The sequence below is a fragment of the Lontra canadensis genome, unplaced genomic scaffold (assembly GCF_010015895.1).
Source record: "Lontra canadensis isolate GAN:19392208 unplaced genomic scaffold, GSC_riverotter_1.0 scaffold112, whole genome shotgun sequence".
NCBI classification, from domain to species: domain Eukaryota; kingdom Metazoa; phylum Chordata; class Mammalia; order Carnivora; family Mustelidae; genus Lontra; species Lontra canadensis.
In genome coordinates, this window is record NW_022631106.1 from 3151518 (window position 1) to 3176350 (window position 24833).

General features: G+C 46.6%; 1 protein-coding gene across 3 annotated transcripts in view; it reads left to right on the forward strand.

Moving 5' to 3' along the window:
- NPAS2 (neuronal PAS domain protein 2) overlaps positions 1-24833 on the forward strand; it is a 151252-nt gene that overhangs the window by 94343 nt on the left and 32076 nt on the right. For all 3 annotated transcript variants that reach the window (XM_032840348.1, XM_032840349.1, XM_032840350.1), the window contains exons 4-7: positions 721-812; positions 6461-6550; positions 17143-17263; positions 18274-18387. In XM_032840348.1, the coding sequence (XP_032696239.1) occupies positions 721-812; positions 6461-6550; positions 17143-17263; positions 18274-18387 (417 nt within the window). The remainder of the gene's footprint in view (positions 1-720; positions 813-6460; positions 6551-17142; positions 17264-18273; positions 18388-24833) is intronic.

The following is a 24833-nucleotide window of genomic DNA, read 5'->3' on the forward strand; positions in this document are numbered from 1 at the left end:
GAACTCGAGTACTTAAGGTGTCCTCTGTATTCCAATGACTACTGAATTTACAAACGTGAATGACATCTTCAGTACAAGGTAGTTGCAGAAATAAGCAAGGGATAGATCCATCCAGAAAAGGTTTGAGAAGAATAAATTCTGGCTTTAAAAGCAACTAAGTAACATGTATTTGTCTGACACATTGTACTTCAGTATAGGGAAATACTGAAAAATACATGACATTCTGCAGAGACATGGGAAGTCATCACTACAAGCCTAAGGTGTGTCTGGAATTTTGAAAATGTCAGATCTCTAAAGTGTTCTGCTTTGCCTTGACCATGAAGCTGTAGCTTAGGACCATGTCCCACTGTCCCAGTCTTTGTTCCCATTGCCTTAATAGGTGGCGACTATAACTCCCAACTGCTGGATTCAAGAGCACTGTGCTCATGCTACCGGCAGGGACTATGGCCACACTGAGGGTGGAGTTCTCTTCTCCTCAAGCCTCATTAAAAGGTGTGAAAACATCAAGAGACGCCTTTACACGCATCACATCCAAAGTTCTAGTCCTTGGAAATCAGGATAACCTATTTCCTTATCCTGGCTTCTTTAATTAAACAACACATAGGTTTACACAAAATTACATAGAAATAAGTGTGCTTCGTTTGTCCATTCTAATTCCAAGATACCTTTGACATAACCATTTATTTATGGTTTTGTTTTGTTTTGTTTTGTTTTTTTTAGAAGTCTCAGCGCAAACGGAAATCTCTGATATTCAGCAGGACTGGAAACCTTCATTCCTCAGTAATGAAGAATTCACCCAGCTGATGTTGGAGGTGAAATGCGCTTTCCAATTAGCTTAATTAGTGGTCGCAAATCAAAATGTAGCCGCTTGTTCCAGATAAGACCCGGTCCCCGAAGCAAACAACTGTTCTTGACCCTGGAAAGAGGTCTTGAAACAGACACTCCTTAAAGCCCTGCATGCTATTGCTTGCTTTTTGGCTACTGAGTTTGGCAGTATAAACAAGAATCCCAAAACTGGATGTGAGTGTGAGCAGGGTGAACCCGCTCATGGTCTCCCAACCAGAGGACACCAGTGGGGGACCCGGGGGGACAAGGGTGCAGGTAGGTAGGAGGGGAAAGAGGGAGGAAAAAGCCCATCTCTGCACTGTCTTTGTGGCTCAGAGCCTCCTCTTTAGAATGCAATGATTATATGTTTCCCTTAGTAGAACACATTTTGAAAACAAAAGTCTTCTTTTAAAGTTGGGCTTTTAACTCAAGCTCACATTACATCAACACAGCATGTGGGTGTCTATCGTAAGTGACCCTGGGCCTTCCCACCCGGCACACGCCCTTTCTGGGCTGAGGAAGATGCTCACATTTCTTCCTCCAGAAAGTTAGGTGCCCACACCCATCTACAGGGACGTATTTGTGGAAATCCAGCCGAGCTGAGCCAGTGGCCTTCTTCAGTGTCCCGTGTTTACATTTGGCTGAAACCCCTCTGCAGAGATGAGGATGAGTCTCTCTGTGGCGGGGTGCTCTGAGGGCTCAGCTGGGGATTAGGCTGGGAGTGCATGGACATGACAGTGGAGGGAGAGAAGGCTCCAGACGTGGCATGTCTGGGCCCTTGAAGAGGAAACCGAGACAAATGAGCTCAGCGAAAGGAAGTTAGATGCTGGCTACATGTCAGCGGTTCCTGGCAGAGTTTTTGGAAAGTGGCTTCTTTCTTTATCTCATCTTAGGTGCGTGTATAAGACTGATGTAAACTTTAATTTACATAGATTAACTATGCAGAAAACAGAAAGTACTGGAGTAAGAAAATGCCAGAATGAAGATGTCCAAATATTATGAAATATAAGCGCATTAATGAACATTTGCATAAAATGAAAGATACTTAAATCTACATGGGAACTATATTTAAAGAAAATACAGAACTTTCTCCAGAAGCAATGCATTTTAAGTATGTTAAATTTAGAGCAGCTTGTGAAATATAATGTTGAATTAATGCATCATTATGCTACTTTACATAAACCGTTTTATCTTTTAATTCTTAGGGACAGTAGTTAAAACGCATAACCCTGTAGAACCCAGCCTCTTTTTAAGAGCCTGTAGCACATCCTTCCTTTTTCTTCCCCCCACTGAGTTTCAAGATATCAAAAGTGTCTGAGGAAACAAGACTTTTAGAAAGTTAAAAATGGATACATATTTGGGCTGAAAGGCAGGACTGAGATTCAGGAGACTAGAATTTCTAGAAAAGTAAGATTTTAGATTGGTATGTATATTCCTTCTGCACGTTCCCTGGCTCCCAGTATAGACTCCTTAAAGAGAATCTGAAGGAATTGTGCCCGATAAGTGAATTAAGTCTGAAGTTAATCCTTCTGGGATTAGCCTTCTGGGCAAATTGCTGCTTTGAGGAGCCTGGGAAACCCACCCAATACTACTTCAGATTTATCTCTGTTTTAAGCTTCTGTCCTGACCTGTTGCTCTTCAGGAGACACAGACCTGGCCCAGAGTAACAGTACTTCTAGTATCTTCTGGATGGCCTGGGCCCCACGGGCCCCCCACAGGATGAGATTGTCACCATTTGCCACTAGGCAAATGCTTACTCGTGTGTGTGTGTCCCTTTCCAGCCACACAACCTCTCCTTTCCCAGAGCCATTTCAGGGACTGTGAGGAATTCAGATGCCATGCCTTGGTAACCATGAGGTTCCTGTTTTAAAGCAGGACAGAACCCATCAGCCCCCAAGGTGCTGAGCCACCGGTGCCCTCTTTTTTTTTTTTTTTTTTAATTTTTTGAATTTATTTTCAGCGTAACAGTATTCATTGTTTTTGCACCACACCTAGTGCTCCATGCAATCCGTGCCCTCGCCAATACCCACCACCTGGTTCCCCCAACCTCCCACCCCCCGCCCCTTCAAAACCCTCAGATTGTTTTTCAGAGTCCATAGTCTCTCATGGTTCACCTCCCCTTCCAATTTCCCTCAACTCCCTTCTCCTCTCTAACTTCCCTTGTCCTCCATGCTATTTGTTATGCTCCACAAATAAGTGAAACCATATGATAATTGACTTTCTCTGCTTGACTTATTTCACTCAGCATAATCTCTTCCAGTCCTGTCCATGTTGCTACAAAAGTTGGGTATTCATCCTTTCTGATGGAGGCATAATACTCCATAGTGTATATGGACCACATCTTCCTTATCCATTCGTCCGTTGAAGGGCATCTTGGTTCTTTCCACAGTTTGGCGACCATGGCCATTGCTGCTATAAACATTGGGGTACAGATGGCCCTTCTTTTCACTCCATCTGTATCTTTGGGGTAAATACCCAGGAGTGCACTTGTAGGGTCATAGGGAAGCTCTATTTTTTTAATTTCTTGAGGAGTCTCCACACTGTTCTCCAAAGATTATCCACCATGACCAGGTGGGATTCATTCCTGGGCTACAAGGATGGTTCAACATTCACAAATCAATCAATGTGATAGAACAAATTAATAAGAGAAGAGAGAAGAACCACATGGTCCTCTCAATTGATGCAGAAAAAGCATTTGACAAAATCCAGCATCTGTTCCTGATTAAAACACTTTAAAGTATAGGGATAGAGGGAACATTCCTGAACTTCATAAAATCTATCTATGAAAGACCCACAGCAAATATCATCCTCAATGGGAAAAAGCTTGCAGCCTTCCCGTTGAGATCAGGAACACGACAAGGATGCCCACTCTCACCACTCTTGTTCAACATAGTATTAGAAGTCCTGGCAACAGCTATCAGACACTGGTGCCCTCTTGATGTGACTTCCTCCTCCTTCCCTCTTCTCTCAGAAAGCCCCCAGCAGAGACTCTGGGAGGACGCGCACATGGTCGTGGGGTTTGAGAGAGAAAAAGTGCCTTGGCTGCAGACCAGCCAGGCAGGTACCATGTTAGCGGATAGAGAGGATGGCTACAAGCTCCTGAACACGTTGACTCAGACGAAGGGGCAGCTCTTGCTGGCTGGCCACTACCGGGTTTGTAGCATTTCTTCTGAATTGTATTCAGAAGAAAAGCTACAGCCATTTTTTCTCTTAGCCCAGAGGTTGTCCCTGGAGAACACAGGAAGCATCAGGAATCAGGAATTGGCAGAAAGGGGTGTTTTTATTTCCTTCTGGTGTGTGGCAGGTATAAAACTGGGGCCATGGTGGCATTTTTGGCATCCCTGAAGCTGCTGTCGCAGTCACCTTCACTTTGAGACTTTGCAGTGAGTCTGCTGAGTCCCTCAGATGGGGCTGATGGGATCTTCTAGAACCCTGGCAAGTGTGCTCCAAGCAGTGACTTAGCACCCCTCTTGTGCATTTCATGGGAGACCCCAATTATCTGATGAAAGTTACCTCCCATCTATAAATACCTTCAGTTTTTTAACACCCACATGCTTTACAAGTCCAAGAGGGACTTGGGCCTACTGCACAAGAAGATCATTTGAACTGCTTCTCTTTTCCCAATACACTGCCCTGCATTTTCAAAAAAGGTCCAGCCGACATCCTCAAGAGTGCCCCAATCTCTTAAAGTTCACCTCCAGGAGTGCCACAAATAGAACTAAAAAACCATTAGGAAAAGAAACAAAAGGAGCCAAGATGTACCTCTGGGTTCACCATGACCCATAAATCTTATTGGGGATTTCTTAACCTTGGCCCTATCGACGCCTCGGACCTCATCATTCTTTGTTTTGGGGGTGTCCTGTGCATTGTGGGACTTTCCAAAGCATCCTTGGCCTCTACTCACTGGATGCCAACAGCACTCACCCCAGTAGTGACCACCAAAAACGTCTGTTGCCATCCCTAGATGTCTCCCAACAGAGGTGGGTAGGAGAGGGGGCAAAACTGCCCCAGTTGAAAACTACTGATGGAACCCAAAAGGATGAGGTCCACTTAAGAAACATGCTTTAATATATTTTTCAGTCTTAAATCCTGCAATATGTAAGTGTAAAATAATAAATGACCCTAGTGTTCATTTTCCTGGTGAAGAGAGCTTTCTCCCGTTCTGGCACAGTGCCCTTCATGCGTGGTTGGTGGACCATTTCCGCTTCCTATTGCAATGCACCTAGTTGCACCCTCCAAACTGAACGAATCAGTGCCCTTTTGGCCTGGCAGACTGGCCAGGGAGGAACTAGCTGAGTGCATACAAAATGTTTCCAGAACTTTTTAAGCACATATTTCAGTGTGACTTTTTTTTCTCTTAAAGCGGAAAATTTCTCATATTTGAGGAAGATCCTATTTCAAAGATGTAGTCAGTACAAAGTGATAGGTTTACAGTAACTGTCCGCCTGAGCATATTACTCCCTCAGAGACTCATTTTCTGGTGAGATGGGCTTGTTTTAATCTTTTCCATCTATTCTGTGCCCCTGTATAGCCTGTTGCCAGGATGACCCCATTCAGTGCTGAATGACACAGTCTAATTTTTTTTATTTTAATTTTAATTTTTAATTAATTTTTAAGGATTTTTAAAATTATTTTTATTAACATATAATGTATTATTTGCTCCAGGGGTACATCAGTCTTACACACTTCACAGCACTCACCGTAACATATACCCTCCCCAATGTCCATAACACAGCCACCCTGTCCCTCCCTCTCCAGCCCCCAGGAACCCTCAGTTTGTTTCCTGATATTAAGAGTCTCTTGTGATTTGTCTTCCTCCCCAGTCCCATCTTGTTTTATTTTTCCCTCCCTTCCCCCTAAAACCCCCACCCTGCCTCTCAAATTCCTCATATCAGAGAGATCATATGATAATTGTCTTTCTCTGATTACACAGTCTGAATTTTTGAAATCTACTCTCAGATGTGTCTTATGAAAGCGTCATGAGCGTCCAATAAGGAATCTAAAAACAAAACAGCAGAAGTGTCCGTGAGGAAACGTTCACAGCCTACCTCCTTTTCTATCAGAAGCACCTAGAGCAGCGAGCTCACATACAGCAGACACTCAGGAAGTAATGTGAATGTTCTTTACAAACAGTTCCATTGGGAGGCCTTCCTCCTGTGGCAGTGAATGTAGGCAGAGTGAACCCTGACCGACGGTTGTTAATGCACCTGCTAGGTCTAATATCTTCTGGTAAATTGAACTCAAAGCGCTATTGGGGGTCAGGGGCTAAGAACCATCGAATATCACTGACATCTTTTTAATGGTAAATGTGAGGTTTCTGATTCAGCCCAACAGGATGCTTATCATTAAATTACCTAAGTAATTTCCATGGCTAAATCGAGTTTAAGGATACCAAGAGGTCCAATTTTCCAGGGAGCCCTTTAGTGCTTTTGCAAGCCCTTTGCCTGAGCTAGACAAACTCTGCATATGAAACCATCCTGTGTGCAAGGCTGAGAAGGGTAGTGAGGTTATTCATGGAAATATTCTAAGAACTCCAAAACAAAGTCAATGTCATAACAGGGAATCCTTTGCTTCGGTGACATTCTCCTCCACAAAGGCATCACTAAGGAATCTTCCACTGTTGGATTCTCTGCAGGCACTGGATGGCTTCATCATCGCAGTGACAACGGATGGCAGCATCCTCTATGTTTCTGACAGTATCACACCTCTCCTTGGGCATTTACCGGTAAGTTTCTGCTCTGCTGACCTTTGCCAGTCCACATTATTATCTTCCCTTGAGAACCATTCAGATCTCAAATAGGAAGTGATGTAGTCAGAGGGGGTAACAAGGTTTAAGGAGTGTCCTCAACAAGGCCGAGGCCAGAGTCCCCAGGGGAGCCTTCTAGAGGAAGGGCAGGTGCAGGAATACGCTGTTCTAGAACAAACAAGGCACCAGGATCTCGAGGTGGCAAGATCCAGTAGGGGGATGTGGGTGCAGGTCCTCACCCTCTGTGCCCCAGAAACCACGCAGGAGCTAAGCTGCTGAGAGAGTCCAGGCGCAGTTAGCAGATCTTAGAGCCTGGCCAGAGGCTGATGTATGTCCTACAAAGGGAAAAGCTGACCTCCCGGGTCAACCGAGAGCTGGTGGAGGAATGCATAGCAGATGGCTGGAGATGGGACATGGTTTGGGGATCCCTGGGATATGTCTGAGATGGCAAGTAGGTGGTGGCTCTTAATGGTAATAAAGGATCCATGACAGGGGTGATGGGGGCAGTGGGAGGAGAGTTGAAATATTCTGGGAAGATGCAGTTGGACCAGGGAAGTCTTGGGGAATGAGGAAGGTGTGGACAGCAGGACAAGCTCTGCCATCCCAGGGACTCCAGATGGAGGCTCAGAGGCAGGCTGGATGCTACTTGACAAAGGCCTTCTTAGATGGTCTCCCTCCCCTTCTTCCTCCCTCTATCCCTACATGCTTCCCTCTGTGCCTCTTGTCCTCCCTCCTCTCCTCCTCTTTGGGTAAGCCTGCCTGGCACCCTCATAATCCCCAGTCAGAAGGACCTGGCTCACCAAGCAGCACCTGGCTGCTGGAGGTTCCCCCTCTGGGAACCCCTCAAGGGCATTTGGCCTGCCTTCCATTTCCTGCTACCCCGTTATTTATTCCTACAGACTATGACTTTGAATGACAGCTCTACCAGGAGCATCGTGATGGGGATAAAATATCTCTTCTCTCTCCTTCCCACAAGTCCTGCCAAACCTCTTAACCCCACTGCTCCCCATTCCCAGTGCATCGGCGGTGGGGTAAGATGTGATAAGGAGGTTTACCACTTCCCCTGGTTCCTGTACAAAGGCAATCTCGGAAATCACTGGAGGACCACGGCCCTTAGCTGTACCTGCTGGTGGGCAGCTTGCCTTCCTCGGGGTGAGGAGCCCAGCTTTGCCACTGGCCCAACATCCCATCTTGTGCTGGGTTATACTTTTCCTCAGAAGCTACTCCCCATCACATCGTTTCTGCAAATGATGCCGATCAAAGCTGCCGTCCACGTTCTTCCTTTGCTGGTCACTATGTGGTGTAGCCCCAAAAAGCAGTTTTTACCTTGCTAGGCAGATGCCTTCGCATTACCGCCACTGCCTCTCTAACCTTTGTGTTTCAGCCCACTCCCTGCACCATCTCCAAGGTAAATTAGGGTTGGCTCATTCTCTCCCCTCTTGATGGCCATCAGAGAGACTGGTTCTTGCTTGACCCCAAGGAGGCAAGAGTTCAGGTTCGTCTTGCTTTTATCTGAGGCCAGAAGAGTGATGAGCTCAGCTCATCCAATCAGCCTGGCTTCTTCAGGCTGACCTGAGAGGGCTGAGGAAAGAAGCAGCAATGGGGTGCTTCTTGGGAGGGGTTTGTGTTTTGTCTTGCATGGACAGGATTGGGCCATGACAGGCGCTGATTGAAAGCAATGACACGGAGCCTCTTTAATGACCCAGGAATGAGATTCAAGAGCCCAGAGCTGTTTGAGGAAACAGGATTTACACTGTTCTGCTTTATGCTCTTATAATTATCTGATGACCCAGTTGCTATATGTGGCAGAGGGGACTTAGAAAGTGAGTCGGGAATTCTAACTTGAAATTACAGAGCAATTTAGGACCACCTTTATGAATTATTTTCTAACTCTGGAAGGAGCAGAAATGATCCCATGTCTAGCTTATGAATGTTAGACCCATAATGAATCATGAGTGTCTGTATATAGACCCACACGCAGACACACACATAGTCAGCCCTTAAACTCTCCAGTGGAGGTGAGCCTAGGATGGACAATTTAACATCTATTTACTTCTAACTCTAATTTTCTGGTTTTTACCAAGAGCACTGCCTGCTTTTCCTTTTTTACTTAGCATTCGCTTGCATCTTTGCGCTCAAGCAAGGACAAGAGCGATTAAGAATGGAAACTTAGCTGGTGCCAATCAGTAACCGGCTGTCTGAGCAGAGGAGACCCTCTAAGAGGAATGCCTCTATCACCCCTACTTTACAAAGGAGGAGATCCCAGGGGGCCAAGCCAGTGAGGGCAGAGCAGGGCTGAAACCAGGAGCAACTGCCCTCAGAGCCCAAGCTCCTTATCACTCTGCTCTGGTGTCTTCCTGAAGCCAAGGATTTGGCTATGGGAGAATTCTGCTTTTGTTTTAATTCACTTCAATTTGGACTTGCTTATTACTCAGCAGGAGCACAGGATTTGTCCATGGATGACACAGCCATTGAAAAGTCCCATGTGAGTCACTCACAATGTACCAAGCACCATTAAGAGTCCCTTACATGAGTTCATGGGTGTAAAGCACTTGGAATAGTACCCGGCACAGACCTAGAGCTAAATTACATTTGCTGTGGAGAATTATAATGCTTAGGAAGAGAGGATGGGGAAGGAAGGCATATCCAACAGAGGTACAGTGTGGGCAGGGCAGGAGGCCATGGGCCCCAGCAGCCGTGCCCCTTGTTGGTATCAGAGGCTGGCATGCCAGGGGTTGGGTCCCACTGCCCCTTGTAGGGCCTGGGGTTGGAGGCCCGTCGGTGACTAGGAAGGTTGAGGGATAAAAAGCAGCAAGAATTCCTTTCTTCTTTTGAGACCATCAGGCTACTGTCTCTCTGTCTCCTTCCTACTACTAGAAACTCAGATGTGGCAAAAGCTCACATGATAGATTTTTGTATAGCAATTTTCTGATGCAATATTCTAGAGCTTTCTTTCCCAATTTGATAGAAAAAAGAAAACAGCTCAAAGCAGGAAATAGTTTTAAGACAAAGTCAAAACTTTCCTGGGGTGGTGACACCAGCACATTTTGGTGTCTAGAATTAACACAAGAGGTCAAAGATGCAATGTGGGCATCGTCGATGAGCATGTGGATGGAGGACCGAGGGCTAAAGGGAGCTTCTGGGATGAAAACCTTCCAGGAAAGATATAACATGCCTCTGATGGAATTAGGAAAGAATATGGCTGAGGCAGACCCAAATGAGAGACCCAAAGTAGGCATAAACTGTATTTCCTATTGGGACTTTTGTTTGTTTCTGAAGAACCTAATTTCCCTGTTTTGATTTGTTAATGATTGCCATGTTTGCTTAACGAGCTGGACCATGCTGTCTGTACATAAGGCAGAGGTCCTGTCTCCAGGCCTGAACATAGACCCGAGGTGCCTAAGTGTCTGTCGAGTGAGGGGCTGAGCCCTTAAATGGGGCTTCTACCTTGGGAGCAATTGCAAACAGCTCAGCAGGAGAGAGAATTGCCTCCAAAGTAGGAAATGTGGGCATGGACAGCACCACGTCCCTGAAGGAAAATAATCTAAGGCACAAGTGATTATAAATGTGCAGAAATCTACAAACTGAAAACTACTTCCATGGAATGCTGGTTCTCCCAGTGAAAGCTCCAGCAAGCAGTACAAGATGAAAGTAGGATAAAGGGCCAGGTTCCCATGGTCAGGGTCACAGCAAGGAGAGGCGGTTGCAAGTCCATGAAACACCTCCCAGGAGATGTCGCTCTGCCCTTCCTTCCCCATCCTGTCCTCCCCTGCCAGAAGAACACAACTGGTCCCGGGCATCTGGTCAGAGATGCCTCTGGGCGGGGCCCGAACAGTGGGTGGCTCTGTCTAGGAGGGCTATAGCAGGTGTGGCTGCATGCAGCTCGGAGTTGGTCACAGGTTAAAGGAGTCCAGGTCACCAGTTTATTTTATTTTATTTTATTTTATTTTATTTTATTTTATTTTATTTTATTTTATTCATTTGATTTATTTATAGAGAGAGAGAGAGCAAAAGCATGGGGAGCAGCAGGCAGAGGGAGAAGCAGACTCCCTGCTGAGCAGAGAGCCCAGCATGGGCTCAATCCCAGGATCCTGGGATCATGACCTGAGCTGAAGGCAGGCGCTTAACTGACTGAGCCACCCAGGGGCCCCAATTTTCTCTATTTTAATATGTTTTTGATTTTTATAAAGCATGCTTACAAAAGTATGTATAACACATTCTTTCAGTGTTTAAACTCATGATAGAGTGAGTGCAAACATACAGGTGGATATGTTTGGGACCACAGAACCTCCCCCGTCTGTTCTTCTCCCATCATACCCTCCACCTCCCAGCCAGAGATGACCGTTTTCCTGGCTTTTAAGATCATTGCCTCCTTGGTTTTCTTTGTAGTTCTACTCGCTTTTGATTTGTCCCGCAACACGATGATTTAGTATTGTCTTCTGGTGAACTTTAGGAAAATAGAGTCCTGGGAAATGGACTCCCGTTGCTCAACACTGTCTAGGAGACCCATCCATCTCCGACTGTTCGTGGTGGCGGTCATGGCTTTATGTCGTTGCTGCCTGGTTCTCCCCTAGAGGAATGTGCTAGCGTTTCTACATCGGTTCCAGGTTGGAACTCCTGGAAGGTGCCCTTGTGAACAGGCTGCTTGTGTTTCCCGATAAACATTTGCAAGCGTGTGGTAGAGAACTTACACGTAGGATGGCTGGACTGGATAGTAGCGGCTTCACGGGTACCCGGTGACAGCACGTTGTTGACGGTGGTTGCACCATCTCCACCGGCAGAGTCGAGAGTTCTAGGTGCCCCATATCACAGCACACGGATTGGCAGGCTTCTTAGCATTTGTCAGTCTTGCGCCTGAAGGTATCTCATGGCGTTTTAACTTGTTTTCCTCCCAATTACTAAGGAGATTGGGCATCTTTGCATATGCTTGTTGCTATTTGGATTTCCTCCTTTGTGAACACAGTGCTTGTTCGGGTGTTTTGCCATTCTTCTACCAGACCGTCTGGTTTGTTCCTTGTAATTTGGAGGCATTCTTTCCATGTTCTCGACGCTAGTCCTCTGCCAGGTACCGTTTCGATTCCTCCTGCTTGCTTTCCCTTAGGAGATCTGGCTGGACACAGGCGCTCGACCACAGTTTATTAGTTTCCCGTGCTCACAACCTGGAGACCCGGATGCGGGGCCACATGGGACCACACCCTGGAGCAGCGACCCAGCAGGGACCGAGAGAAGCAGACTTCATAGTAACAAGAGGTTGGGGTGCCCCCTGGTCCCTGCAGGGGTGAGACCAGTTTATTTGAACAATTCTGCAGGCTGGCAGGGAACTAAACCCACTACTCAGAGATGAGCAGGAACCGTGCCTGCCCCGTCGACAAAGAGCGTTGTTTAGCTAGGGGGCCTTTCCATAGGGGCAGAGTGTGAAGGAAAACTTTCAGTTGGGCCCATCGAGGGCCTCCCAGTTTTGCTAGGTGACAAGGCAGCATTTAACACTGAGCCTTCATTTTAGGACTTACACCATGGCTTATGTGTTACAAATATATTCTCTCTTCCTGTGGCTCCCCTCGCCCTCTCTAGGTTCTTTTCATGAACAGAGATTTTTTTATAGTTGGTACCTTTTATATCCTAATTAATTCTTCACTACTTAGGGTCAAAGGCACTCCCTGTACGAGCTTCTAAACTCATGACCGTTGGGCCATCAGTTTGATTCTGAATCTAAAGTGCACCAAAACCTATTAGATGTGTCTCCAACTTCCTGGCCCTTTAGGGAGACTGAGGCCCTGACTGCTTCAGGGAGCCCATTCCTGCCTCTTCTCAGTGTGAGGCTTCTCCACGATGTCTCACGATTGCCCCTTCTCCAAGACTTCTCACTGTGGCCAACACATCTCCAGCCAGAACTGCCAGGGTCTATTTGGGTCCTTGCTGGACAGAGTGTCCCCCGGCTCCCTTCCAACTCAGCTGGCCGGCTTCTGTGAGCTCCGTGGATGGGCTCACTGAGCTCTGCTGGGTGCCACCAAACTGGTGCTGCTGGTTCCTGGGGTGAGAGGACAATGCCTTGCTGTGTCCCGAAGCACTTCGAGATCACCCCCAGGCTCCCAAGGGGCACAAGAAGAAACTTGGGAGAGGTTGCGATTTGGAATGAGGACAGGTGTTCGTGGTGAAAGTAGTCTTGGTAAAAATTCTTGAGAAAGCAACCAAGGACCTTCAGTAAGTTGGGGTAGAAAACCTTCTGTCTCCAGCAGGTAAATGATAGTCCCGACACTGTGACTCAGCTGGCAAGATGGCTGCGGATGGCGCGTGCCCTCCCTTGTCTCCTTAATTGCTGTCATTTTAATAAACAGAGCTCAGCTCATTCAAGGGACAGTTCAATTGCAGATAGAATTTATTCTGTGGTAAGCATGAGGGTTTAAATTTTCTAACTATCAGTGTTTGTGCTGCTTGTTGGCACGAGGAAATGGCATAATAGTAATATAATAGTGAATACATAGCGAGAGCTGGCTCTGTGCCAGGCATGGCTCTGAGCCCTTTCTGGGTGTTAGCTCATAATCCTCACCATCCTTCCCACCAGCCTCCATCCGGGGTTCATCTTTATTCTGTGGGGAACCTGCAGCCCCAGCTGCCCCCACAGCCCTGTGACCCGCCAGCCACCTTCCACAGAAGCAGCTCGGTCAGGCAGCCCCAGAGCCCTGCTCTCTGTCATACTCAGGACAAGGGAAGGGGGCTTCCACCTGGCTCTCCAAGAAAAGGCCAGGGAGTGACTTAGTCATCATTTTCTTGTATCTGCAGTGTCTTTAAGAAGAAAGACTGCTGTCGTCTGTGAGCATTAGTCATCATCTAAAAAACTAAAGGGAATGAGCTTAAAATAAAATCAAGAACATCAGAAGGAACTCGGAGAGAGCCCGAGGGAGCAAATGATAGCACAGGCTAGTGAGGGGTTTGCAGAGTCTTTGCCTCCGGAGATCAAGCCCGGGCACTGTCAAGCTGGGTGTCCCTCCTTTTCTTCCTCCTGTCCTTGATCGGCCACCAAGTGGTGTGCTCCTTCCTCACAGCCCCTGGACAGCTGGCTGCAAGAGTGGAGGGGCTCGCCTTCTCTGTTGTGTTTCTTCCAGTGCCCAAGGCAGTGGCTGGCACGTGGGGGCCCTGAGTCAGCGTTGGGTGGATTCTGTTGTCGAGTGACCTGTTTGCATGCCCCCTCCTGTGCATCACGTCTCCCTTTCCCTGTGTCTGTTCAGACTGACCTTCTCTAGCCTGATGGTGTCCTGTGCTCTGTCCTTCTTCAGGCCAGAGAGCACAGGTATGGTCCTGCCCTCCCCTCCTCTCGCCCCCTCAGTGGGTCGAATCACCCCCACCCCAGGTGCTCAGGACAAGGCACTCACTCCTCTGCAGCCTTCTTGGTTCTGGCCTCACTTCTCTTTGCAGTATCTGCCTCCACCACTCTCCTCTCTCCCCTCTGATACTTCTGTATGCACTGTGCCCTCTGCCTGGAGTGCCCTGGCTGCCCCACAGACACCAACTTTTTTTTTTTTTAAGATTTAATGTATTTATTTGACAGAAAGAGATACAGTAAGAGAGGGAACACAAGCATGGGTAGTGAAAAAGGGAGAAGCAGGCCTCCCGCTGAGCAGGAAGCCCAATGCTAGGACCCTGGGATCATGACCCGAGTCAAAGGCAGACACTTAACAACTGAGCCACCCAGGTACCCCCCACAGACACCATCTTGTCCCTTGGCTCCTGCTCAGGGATTCCTTCCTGTGGAAGTCATTTCCTGGGAGCCTCTCTGTCCTTATGCCTGGACCCTCTACACCACGCTCCGTGTTCTTGGGGTGCCTTATTTTTACTCCTGTTGTCGTGCTTGCCCACTTCCACTTCTTTCAACTAGTCAGTGCATTTTTTTTTTAAAGATTTTATTTATTTGACAGACAGAGATCACAAGTAGGCAAAGAGGCAGGCAGAGAGAGAGGAGGAAGCAGGCTCCCTGCTGAGCAGAGAGCCTGATGCGGGACTTGATCCCAGGACCCTGAGATCATGACCTGAGCCAAAGGCAGAGGCTTAACCCACTGAGCCACCCAGGCACCCCTATTCAGTGCATTTTTGTCGAAGGCCAATCACCATTCGGTGTCAGGCACCCAGGCATGAACAGGTAGTTGGGGCCCCTGCTCTCCTGGAACTCCCTTTGGATGAGGCAGACAGAGGACACACATCAGCATGTGAACGGACAAGAAAACTTGGAGAACTTTCCTGAATGGTTATGAAACACCTCATCACACTGAGCATTCATTGAGTGATTGACCAGCAGCTCATGCCACCCTCACAGCTTCCTCACCTTTTAGTTGATGTGGGGGCAGAGCCACCTTTCAGTCCCAACCTCTGGGGTTCTCTGTGTCTTGCCGTGACGTGGGCCTGGTGCCTCACGGGCCTTCTGGTCTGGCGGACCTGCCCCTCCCCAGCAGTTACAGGGCCACAGAACAAGTACAGCGGGGGCTTCAGAGGCCAGAGGCCTGCAGTGAGGGTGGCATCCGTGGGTGCTTCCTCAGGGCCAGCACCTTCAAAGCAGGGACCCGGAGGAGGCACAGGAGTTAGCCGAACACAAGGAGAGGTACACGATGTCCTTGCCTCAGGGTGCAGCCTGGAGAAGACCCAGAAGGAAGAAAAAGCTGGCCAAATTGAGAAAAGAAAATTTGGGGGTGGGTAGTACAAGCCTCAGAAGTGAATTGGGAGGTTCAGGCATCATCCTGGGAGCGTTTGGCAGCAAACAGACTGTTTTTTGTTTTGTTTTATTTTGAAGTCACGGCTATACCCAACATGGGGCTCAAACTTACGACCCTGAAATCAAGAGTCACTTGCACTATGGACCAAGCCAGCCAGGCACCCCTGCCAGTAGATCGTTTTAAGCAAGGTGGTGACCTCATCTGATACAGGGCTCCTTCTGGCTGCTGGTGGGGAACACGTTGGACAGGGACAAAAGTCATTATGGGAAGACCAGTTTGGTCATTTCATTCCCCAGATAAGAAATGACGGTGCTCTAGACTGGAGGTCGAAGCCATGGGAATAAAGGGAAGGGAGAGGATCTGAGAGAATTTGAGGGAGGAGTGTGTCATAGCCCTTGGACATTGTTTGGATGCAAAGATGAGGGCAGAAGGGGGAGAAGCTGAGGATGCCACCAGAGTGTTTGGTATGGGCAAGTGACCCATTGGCAATACCATGGAGACATTGAGCACAGGGGAGGCAGAGGTATGAAGAATGCCACTGGGGATGCATGTCAAATTCTGGTCTCCAGGTGGCACACAACAGAGAGTTACCTGGATATACAAATTCAAGGGTGTATAAGATTGTGTTTAAAAATACAGGAAAGGGGCTGCCTGGGTGGCTCAGTGGGTTAAGCCTCTGCCTTCAGTTCAGGTCCTGATCTCAGGGTTCTGGGATCAAGTCCCACATCAGGCTCTCTGCTAGGCAGGGAGCCTGCCTCCTCCTCCTCTCTCTCTCTCTCTCTCTCTCTCTCTACTTGTGATCTCTCTCTCTGTCAAATAAATAAAATCTTTAAAAAAAAAATACAGGAAAGGAGGAGTTTTGAGGGAGACTGAGGCAGCAAGAGACATGTCTGTCTTCTCCCTCTCTCTCCTATGTCAGCTTGCACATGAACTAGTGAATATGGGAGCCATTAGCCACTTGCGGCTTTTTTAATTCCATGAAAAGAATTAAAATGAAATACAGTTAAAAATGCCGTCTTCAGGAGCACCTGAGTGGCTCAGTGGGTGGAGCGTCCGACTCTTGGTTTCGGCCCAGGTCATGATCTCAGGATTGTGAGATTAAGTCCTGCATCGGGCTCCATGCTGGCTGTGGAGCCTGCTTGGGATTCTCTCTCTCTGCCCCTCCCCCACTGTACGTGCACACACACTTTCTCTCTAAAAAATTAAAAATAAATTTAATTTAAAAAAGAACAGGCTTTGATCATGCCGGCCACATTTCAATGCTCATAGTCATGTGGGTAGTGGCTTTCATAAGGGACAGTGCACATGATAGACCATTTCCATCACCACAGACAGTTCTATTGGACAGTGCTGTATCCAGATTCTATGTTGTATTTTTGTATGGCAGTGCCCAGTCACTCAGAAAAAAAAGTGTGGTTCCTTTGATTGAGGAGAACTTTAAGAAGTAAACAGGTGTTCATTTGTGGGCCTAGTGGTCAGGAAAGGAACCCTATGCGTTCTTCAGGGCCCTTCACATGAGTGAGTGGGGCCGCCCTGGGGTCCCTCGCTGTCCCCACCACCCCAGCCAGAACATGGGCATGTCGGCAGGTGGGGTCCTCCGGGAAGAGTAGGACCCCCTGCACACTTCTTTGACTTAACTCTTACTACTTTGTTGGGCCCATGGGCAATACTTTTGCATTGGAGCAAGTAAAACCTTCTGGATTATAATTTGGGATGACAGGTTGATAGATTCGAGGTCTTCAGAAAAAATCAGATCTTGAACTTTTCATTTCAAAAACCAGTTCTGAATTGTCTTCAATGTTCAGTTTTGGCTTTTGCTTTTTTTATCTTCGTTGAGTGTGTACCTTTGTTCTTTATTTTCTTTTTCAGTCAGATGTCATGGATCAGAATTTGTTAAATTTCCTTCCAGAACAAGAACACTCAGAAGTGTATAAAATGCTTTCTTCCCATATGCTTGTGACAGATTCCCCCTCCCCAGAATACTTAAAATGTAAGTTTAACTTTACTGGTTTTACAAGATATAAGAATTTTACTTTTGAAAGGAGGTTAGAATGAATTAAGAAGGGAGGACTAATTTTAAGAACAATTTTCCTGGCGACTCAGAATATTTCCAAGATCCTTGGAGGTATATTTTAAATTTAAAGCTAAAACTGGAGTTCGGAATATGTATGACATTTAACTTCTCTGTGGAAAATTTGAAAGCATGGCGCTTAAGAATAAGAATTTTTTGCATGTAATACAAGAAGTTCTTTTTTTTTTTTTGAACATGAAAGTCTTTGAGTAACAAACAATGCAAAAATCAGTGCACAATCTGCTCATTTTAGAGACACCGTGATGCTAGATTTGTATGATAACCGAGTCACCAACTGAAAACTGAATAATTAGGTCAAAACTCCAAATTCTCTTCTCCTGAGGCTGTCGTCTGGTCTTTTATACACATTTGTGGTTTTTATGGAATTTTAAAGTTTTTCTCAAAATTGGCGACCTGGATGGAAGGCCAGCCTGAGTGCCTCCTGAACCGTGTGCCCCTGAACGAAGCACAGACATTGATAGAAATAGTACAAGCGCCTCATGTTTACTTGTTCAGGCCTTGGTTCTTTTTCCGTGAATAATGTGTCCTGTTGTACATCTGATTTTACTTCAAAGCAACGTGAAAAGATTAAATTAAAGAGAGCAGCTCTATATGAGCAGCTTTATTTTAATACACCATATGAAAACAACCGGAACTAATCAATGCTGACATAACCAACCACAGACATCTGTGAGCAAATTAAGACTAATTGGGCCCGAGTATGGAATGCAAAATATCTATACAAACTATGGGGGGACCCCCCTGTTCTGCAAAGGTTCTAAAATCAGGTCCAAGAGTCACTCATCAGGAGAGAAACGTCCTGGCCATGTATAGACTAATGCCCAGGAGTTACACAAAGACATAACTTGTTTAGTCTAGAATCTATGTCTTATTCACGTTCCTTTTCTCTTTTTCCTTTAACGGCCCAGCTGACAACGATTTAGAGTTTTATTGCCATCTTCTTAGAGGCAGCTTGAACCCAAAGGAATTTCCAACTTATGAATACATAAAATTCGTAGGAAATTTTCGCTCTTACAACAATGGTAAGCTTTAATTGTCATATAATTGCGACAGTGTCTTTTATCATGCAAACGTGCACAGGGGGGCATAAGACTCACTGAGGGAGGAGGAGTGAGAATCTGTGCTTTTCCTATTTGCATTTGGATTTTCATGTTCCCAAGATGCATTTTGTGTTCGTAAATGTTATCTCCCATTCGAGAAAGAACGCACTCCCACACTTGTGTTGATGATGCCGGGCCACGACGTCCCACTGAAATATACTTTATTCATTTACTTATTTTTGGGCTGATGGAATAGTTCTGTACTATGAGAAACAACTTATAGTTAATAAAGAACAGACTCAGCCTACACACAGCCAAACAAGGCTGCACTGTGACAAGAAGATCCATAACCTTGGTTTCTGCATCTTTATTCTCCTTTTTTCACTACCTCTGTGGGCATGTTTTCGTGGGTCTGGTACCTAGGGTTTCTGCTCCCTCTGACCCTAATGCCCAGGAAGTGGCCATTTTATGATGGGCCAGCAATCCACACCAGATGAATTATCAAGCCCATTAGCCAAGCAGTAAAATCTTACTCTCTGAAATTACCCAGATAACTAATGGTCTGAACTCTGGCTGCAACTCCTAACTCGACTTACACCCTCTATTTCACTTTTGACCTGGGGAAAATGGGGTTGCGGGCCCAATGCCAGAAATTCAGCAGTGCCAGCCCCCGCCCCGCCCCACAGTGAAGCCCAGCATAGAAAGGTCAGAGTTTGGTTTGCTCCAGGCCTCCAACCTCAACATGAAATAAATCACTCTGAATGATCTAACATTTCATAAGACTGCAGAGATGGGAAAAAACAGGAGGAGGACATGTTGACAGGGATGGCAGAAAGAGAGAAGAGGAAAGGAGAAATATACCAAAGGAGAACAAACAGGGAAAGAAGAGGCCCAGGGAGTTGATGGCAGCCCGGGATATCCCTGTCACTGTTATATAACTCCAGACCCACAGTGGGGTCCATTCCCACACCACATTTGTCCCATAGTTTCCAATAGAACCAGCCAACATGATGGTCCCGAGTCCTAATGCTGAGGCTACCCGGATCTTCCCTTCACCCTTAGATGATCCTCTGCTGTATGTTGCTTGCATAAATATACATGCTTTGTCTCAAAGTCTCCAACTAGATGCTAAGCGTGTTGGTCTTGCCAACATGATTTTCAAGCCTAATGTTCAGGGCTTATGCCTGGATGATGGGCTCCTCGGCCAACTGGGGGCCCTCTGGGAACCTACCTAAACAGGGCTCAGTTGTTCCTGAGTGGCTGGAAGTGAAGGCAGGTCAGCTTTCCCTAGTGGGGCCCTAAGTCTGGGCTAAATGGGGTAGAGCCAAAGTCTGACCATGCCTAACCTGACTCATCTGAGAGGCTTTCCTAAACCTCATGAGATGAATGTTTAATGAACCACACACTTAAGTAAATGGTAGCTAGCTAAAGAAACTGACCCAAGAGGCGCCTCGTCAAGCACCCAACGTCATGCCAATCCTGGTGCAGGGTTCACTGGGTGAGGCAGCTTGTTAAAATGCAGATTCTAGGTTAGGAGATCAGAAGGCGGGGCTGAGACTGTGAAATTGGAGAATAACCTTGGGGTTTTGGTGAAAGGGGTCATGGACTTTGAGAGACACTGCCCTATCATAATATTAAATGCCATTCTGTAGGAATTTTAAGGGTACTCCTCATGCTGATGGTGCTCCTTCCAGACAGCTTTATCCTTGAATTAATATAAACAGTGCTTTGGAATTCGCTTAAAATGTGTGTTGTGGCCATTATGCCAGCTGCCGGAATAGCAGAGCATCCCATGAGGCTGTGAGCAAGGAAGGGAAAGGCACCCTGGCCCCCGGAGTGCCAAGACTGTGGGAATTATGGGACAAGGCGCCCACGTGTCCCCATGACAACAGTGCACCACTTAATTAAGGAACCGACACGTGATTGGCTGGTGAGCCACAGTCAAATCCTTTGTTAATTTCCATTTCTGCAACTTTCCCCTTAAGCTGCTGCTGAATATCACTTTGAAGCTTCCTGTCACTTAGCACCGTTTAGAGGGTTTCAGGAAAGAGGGAGGCTTCATTGTGAATACCTGGGCTGCTGTTTGTTTTTGGTTTTTGGTTTTTGGTTTTTTTAACTAGCAAAGCTTTATTTTCACTTCAAGTTGAGACAATGTTTGTTTCCCTGAAAGAATGTGTGGAAATTATGTGTGATTTTTTTTTTTTTAAACTGTGACTGCTATAAACACACAGCACTGAAAGTGGAAAATTTAAAACCAAGAGTGCCAGAGTGTCTTTCCAGAGCCTGTGGAACCAACCAAAGTTAGGGGGCTTTCTTGAGGCCAGAGTCCCCAAACGTAATTATGGAAAAACTGAAATATAATTCTCACTTAGGTGAAAATAGACAGCAACCAATGTCAGAGACAAATGAATGGCTAGGATGGGACCTCATGAAATCACCGACATCCAATCCTTTTTGACCTATGAAATATGGTTTAACATACTCTAAGGAATACTTCAAATTTGATTTTGTAGGTTTACTTCTCAATAAGCCTTGAACAATGGGGTAATAAAAGTAGCTCACCTTAGGAGTGCTTCCTAAGTCCTAGGTCCTGGGTCTTTGCATTGATAATCTCATTGAATCCTCCCACCAACCTTATAAGTGGTTCTGTTGGCATCGTCCCCACTAATCAAGGGAGGAAAGTGATACATATGAGAGTCTGAGGTGCACCCATGGGAAGTGGGGGGCCTATGCTCATACCCGTTCTAACCCTGAAGTCCTACCCTTCACCCCAGTACTTTGCTGCCTCCCACAAATCTGTGTTGTGCTGCATTACACAGGCCTGTCCCTGTTACCTGGCATACAGTTGGTTCAGGATGTCTATACCTGTGCTCACCAGTTGTCCTGCACCCATGTACCAAGCTGCTTTCAGGGGACCCAAGATTTGTTTTAAATCAAATATGGTGAGACACACAGACATGGACATGACTGTCGGGGAGAAGAGGTTTATACTCACAGACCCCTCCAAACTGGCATAGCACACCATGGAGCCACACAGGGAAGCACCAGGGGAGGTCAGGGGGCAGGGCGAAGAGGAGAAAATGTGGGCACGAGCTAGTTAGTTGTATGGTTTCTGTGGAAATGAAGAAGCAAGGAGGTGTAAACAGGTGTCAGTTTGGCTACCTGGAATCTTGGGTAAGGGGCTGTCCCTAGTTGTCAGAAGCCTGGATGATGAGAGCCAGTGGATAGTAGCCCAGAGTGGGAGAGACCCACAAAGGTGAGGGTTGGGGGTTGGTTTGCCCACGAAAGGTGCACGGAAGGGTGAATCATTCACTATTTCTAGGACTTGGCCAACCCAAAAGAGAGCAGTTCCTTCAAGGTTGGGAAGGCCCCAAATGTCAAGTATCAAATACAGAAACTGGAGAATGTGGTTTGTACACAAGCCACCCCCGCCATAGTCCTGAATTCCCAGGCATGGCATACATTTAAAAACAAGGTGTAAAATAAAGAAGAGAACGGACTATGAGCATTGGTTTTATTTTAAATAAATAAAAGTTAGTTTGCGGTGTGAGCAGAATCCCTGCTCACACTGCAGAGAAGTGTGTAGAAAACTCTACTCTGGCCCATTATCGGGAAAAGTCCTCTCATTTCTGTAGGGCTCTTTAGTTTATGGAACATGGCCTGGTCCATTCTTCTTTGATGCCTGTCAGGAAGATGCAAAGCTCTCATCTTTATAAATAAAGATTTATTTATGGGAGGAACAGTCACCTTTACTCCTCTGTGAGTCTACGCAGTCCATACCTGGTACATCAATGAAGCTTGACAAGTACATTGACCTAAACTGAGGCTCAGCGATCTTGGCCCCCCACACACAGGTGACTGGGGACAGCAGCAAGATTCAGACCCGACTTTTGACTCCTAGAGAAATCAGACTTTTCTCTGAGAACTGAAAATACAGCTCTCCTTGACAGACCCCAGAGCCCATCCAGAGACAGAGCTCCCACTACACTTTGACCTTGACTCCAAAGTGAAGATTAAATCCATTTCGGTAGGTGCTGGGAAAACTGGCCCTTATATCAGTTCCAGTGACTTGTGAATTGTCTGCACTGGGAGGCCTAGGCAACAGGATCTGGCCAGTGTGTGGTCATCTTTGGCCTCCATTTGCTCCCCATTCTGGGTCTGCCACCCACATCAAGTTCCTTAACCACCTGGGCTCCCTGGGCGCTCCCGAGGTCCGTAACTGGACCCCTGACTCAAGTGCCATGCCAGACTCTTCCCTGCCTCTTGTTCATTTGATCACCCAGTTTGCCTTAAGGCTGACCTAGGCACAAACTGCAACTCGAAAACCATCCATACGAACCCTTGGGCCTTACACCAAGGACAGAAAGGGAACCGTGTCAGCTCCAGTACAGGGAAGATGGGGGACATGGATCCAGAGGGAGCTTTTGGCGACCCTTAAATCATGTAGATGAAGATGCCACCTGCTTGCCGGCCACCCCACATAACTGCTCAGCATTTGTCTGCCCTGCCACCGGTGGGAGTAGACCGGGTTAGGAATTTGGGGCGCGGAGAGAAATAGAAGCACCTTTGCCTTTGTTAAGGCAATTAATCTCTGGTTGGACATTTCTAGATTCACCGGCCGATTATGCCAGCTTACCCCTGTACCTCTGAACCCTCTCCGTTCCCCATGGCTGGGCAGACACAGCCACCATTGCCCAAATGCAACAACAAAATGGAATTTTCCCCTGCTTCACATTTGCACATCTTGGTCACTCCTTAGGACTTCATCATCTGCTACAGATGTTGAAGGCAGGGGAAGGGACATAAGACAGGATTGCACATCTTTAACCTAGATTGTTTAATAAATGTGAAGAAGTACGTGTTGGGAAATGGGACAAGAGCTTTCCTAGAACTGTTTCACTTTAGGACAGTTTCTTTCTTTTTTTTTTTTAATTGTACCAAACATTTATTTTTTTTATTTTTTATTACACTCAATTAGACAACATATAGTACAACATTGATTTTTAATGTAGTGTTCAGTGATTCATTAGTTGCATGTAACAGCCCGTGCTCATCTACCAAACATTTAAAGAGTTAATATCTATTATTTTTTTTAATCATTTCTTTAATTTATTTTCAACATAACAGTATTCATTGTTTTTGTACCACACCCAGTGCTCCATGCAATCTGTGCCCTCTCTAATACCCACCACCTGGTTCCCCCAACCTCCCACCTCCCCACCTCTTCAAACCCTTCAGATTGTTTTTCAGAGTCCATAGTCTCTCATTTTTCACCTCCCCTTCCAATTTCCCCCAACTCCCTTCTCCTAACTCCCCATGTTTAGGACAGTTTCTAACCAAGTCTGTGAAAAGCTTCTGGAAGGAATCCGAGCTGCAATACAGAAGCACAGGTCTCCTCCTCTTCCCATAAAAAAAAAGCCTGCTATGTGCTCTCGGTTATGTGGCCTGAAGATTCAGGGAGGACCACTGGTGGGAGCAGCCTCTGGCCACCTCTGCTCTTCACATCATTTCCAGAATGGGGCTGAAATGAAATTAGATTATTCAGAGCTATGTTTGTCCCAGAACAGATTTTTTTTTTTTAAATATCATGAACAAATACACTGTTCCATCTTTTTCCTTCTCCAGTTCTACAGAGGAGCACCTGGGTCCTCTCCCAACCCCCACTCAGGTCCCACAGTCCCACCCCCCACTTCTATGGGAAAGGAACTGGCCAGATGATTTTCCAAGGCATAATGAACAGTCTTTGCTTTAAGAGGTCCTAATAAACAGGTTCCAGTTCCTGAAAGAGAAGTTCGTGCCAGGAAGAAGGCAATCCTCTATTTAAGCCCTTGCTCCTCCCCCAGACTTGGATTTAAATGTGCATCGACTGAAATCCAGAAAGCAGTATTTCAAAAGTTGCTGGTGTGGTTCCAAATAGGTCACCCTCAGCAAACATTCCACTCTGGGCTTTCCAGAAACCACACACCAGAGTATAAAAGTTTCCCTGCCCTCATTTTACCTATTCGCCTCTAACCACACAACCAGATTTGAAATACTGGCAGAAAGGGAGGCGTTTTAGCTTACAACACTCGATTCCGTATGTTCCGTGGGATTTCTGTAGGTTGCCTCATTTTAGGGCTTTGGGGATTTTGTTTCTTGTTTCCCTGAGCTGAATTGAGATTTCTCAGTTAGGGGAACAAAGCCACACCCACCAGACTCACTGAGAATGGAGACGTGAGCTGAGCACAGGAAGGAATGTCTCTTCGGTCACCAGCTCCCAAGAGCATGAAGCAGAGTGTCCCCTCCACCCCAGTGAGGAAGTGCCACATCCTCTAGCAGTGGCCATTGCTGCCAGATAAGATAGCAGAGGAATTAAGATCACAATAAAGAACAAATTGTTACCCAAGGACATTGTCCTGCCTGAGCATCTAGAGCCCACATTGAAATGG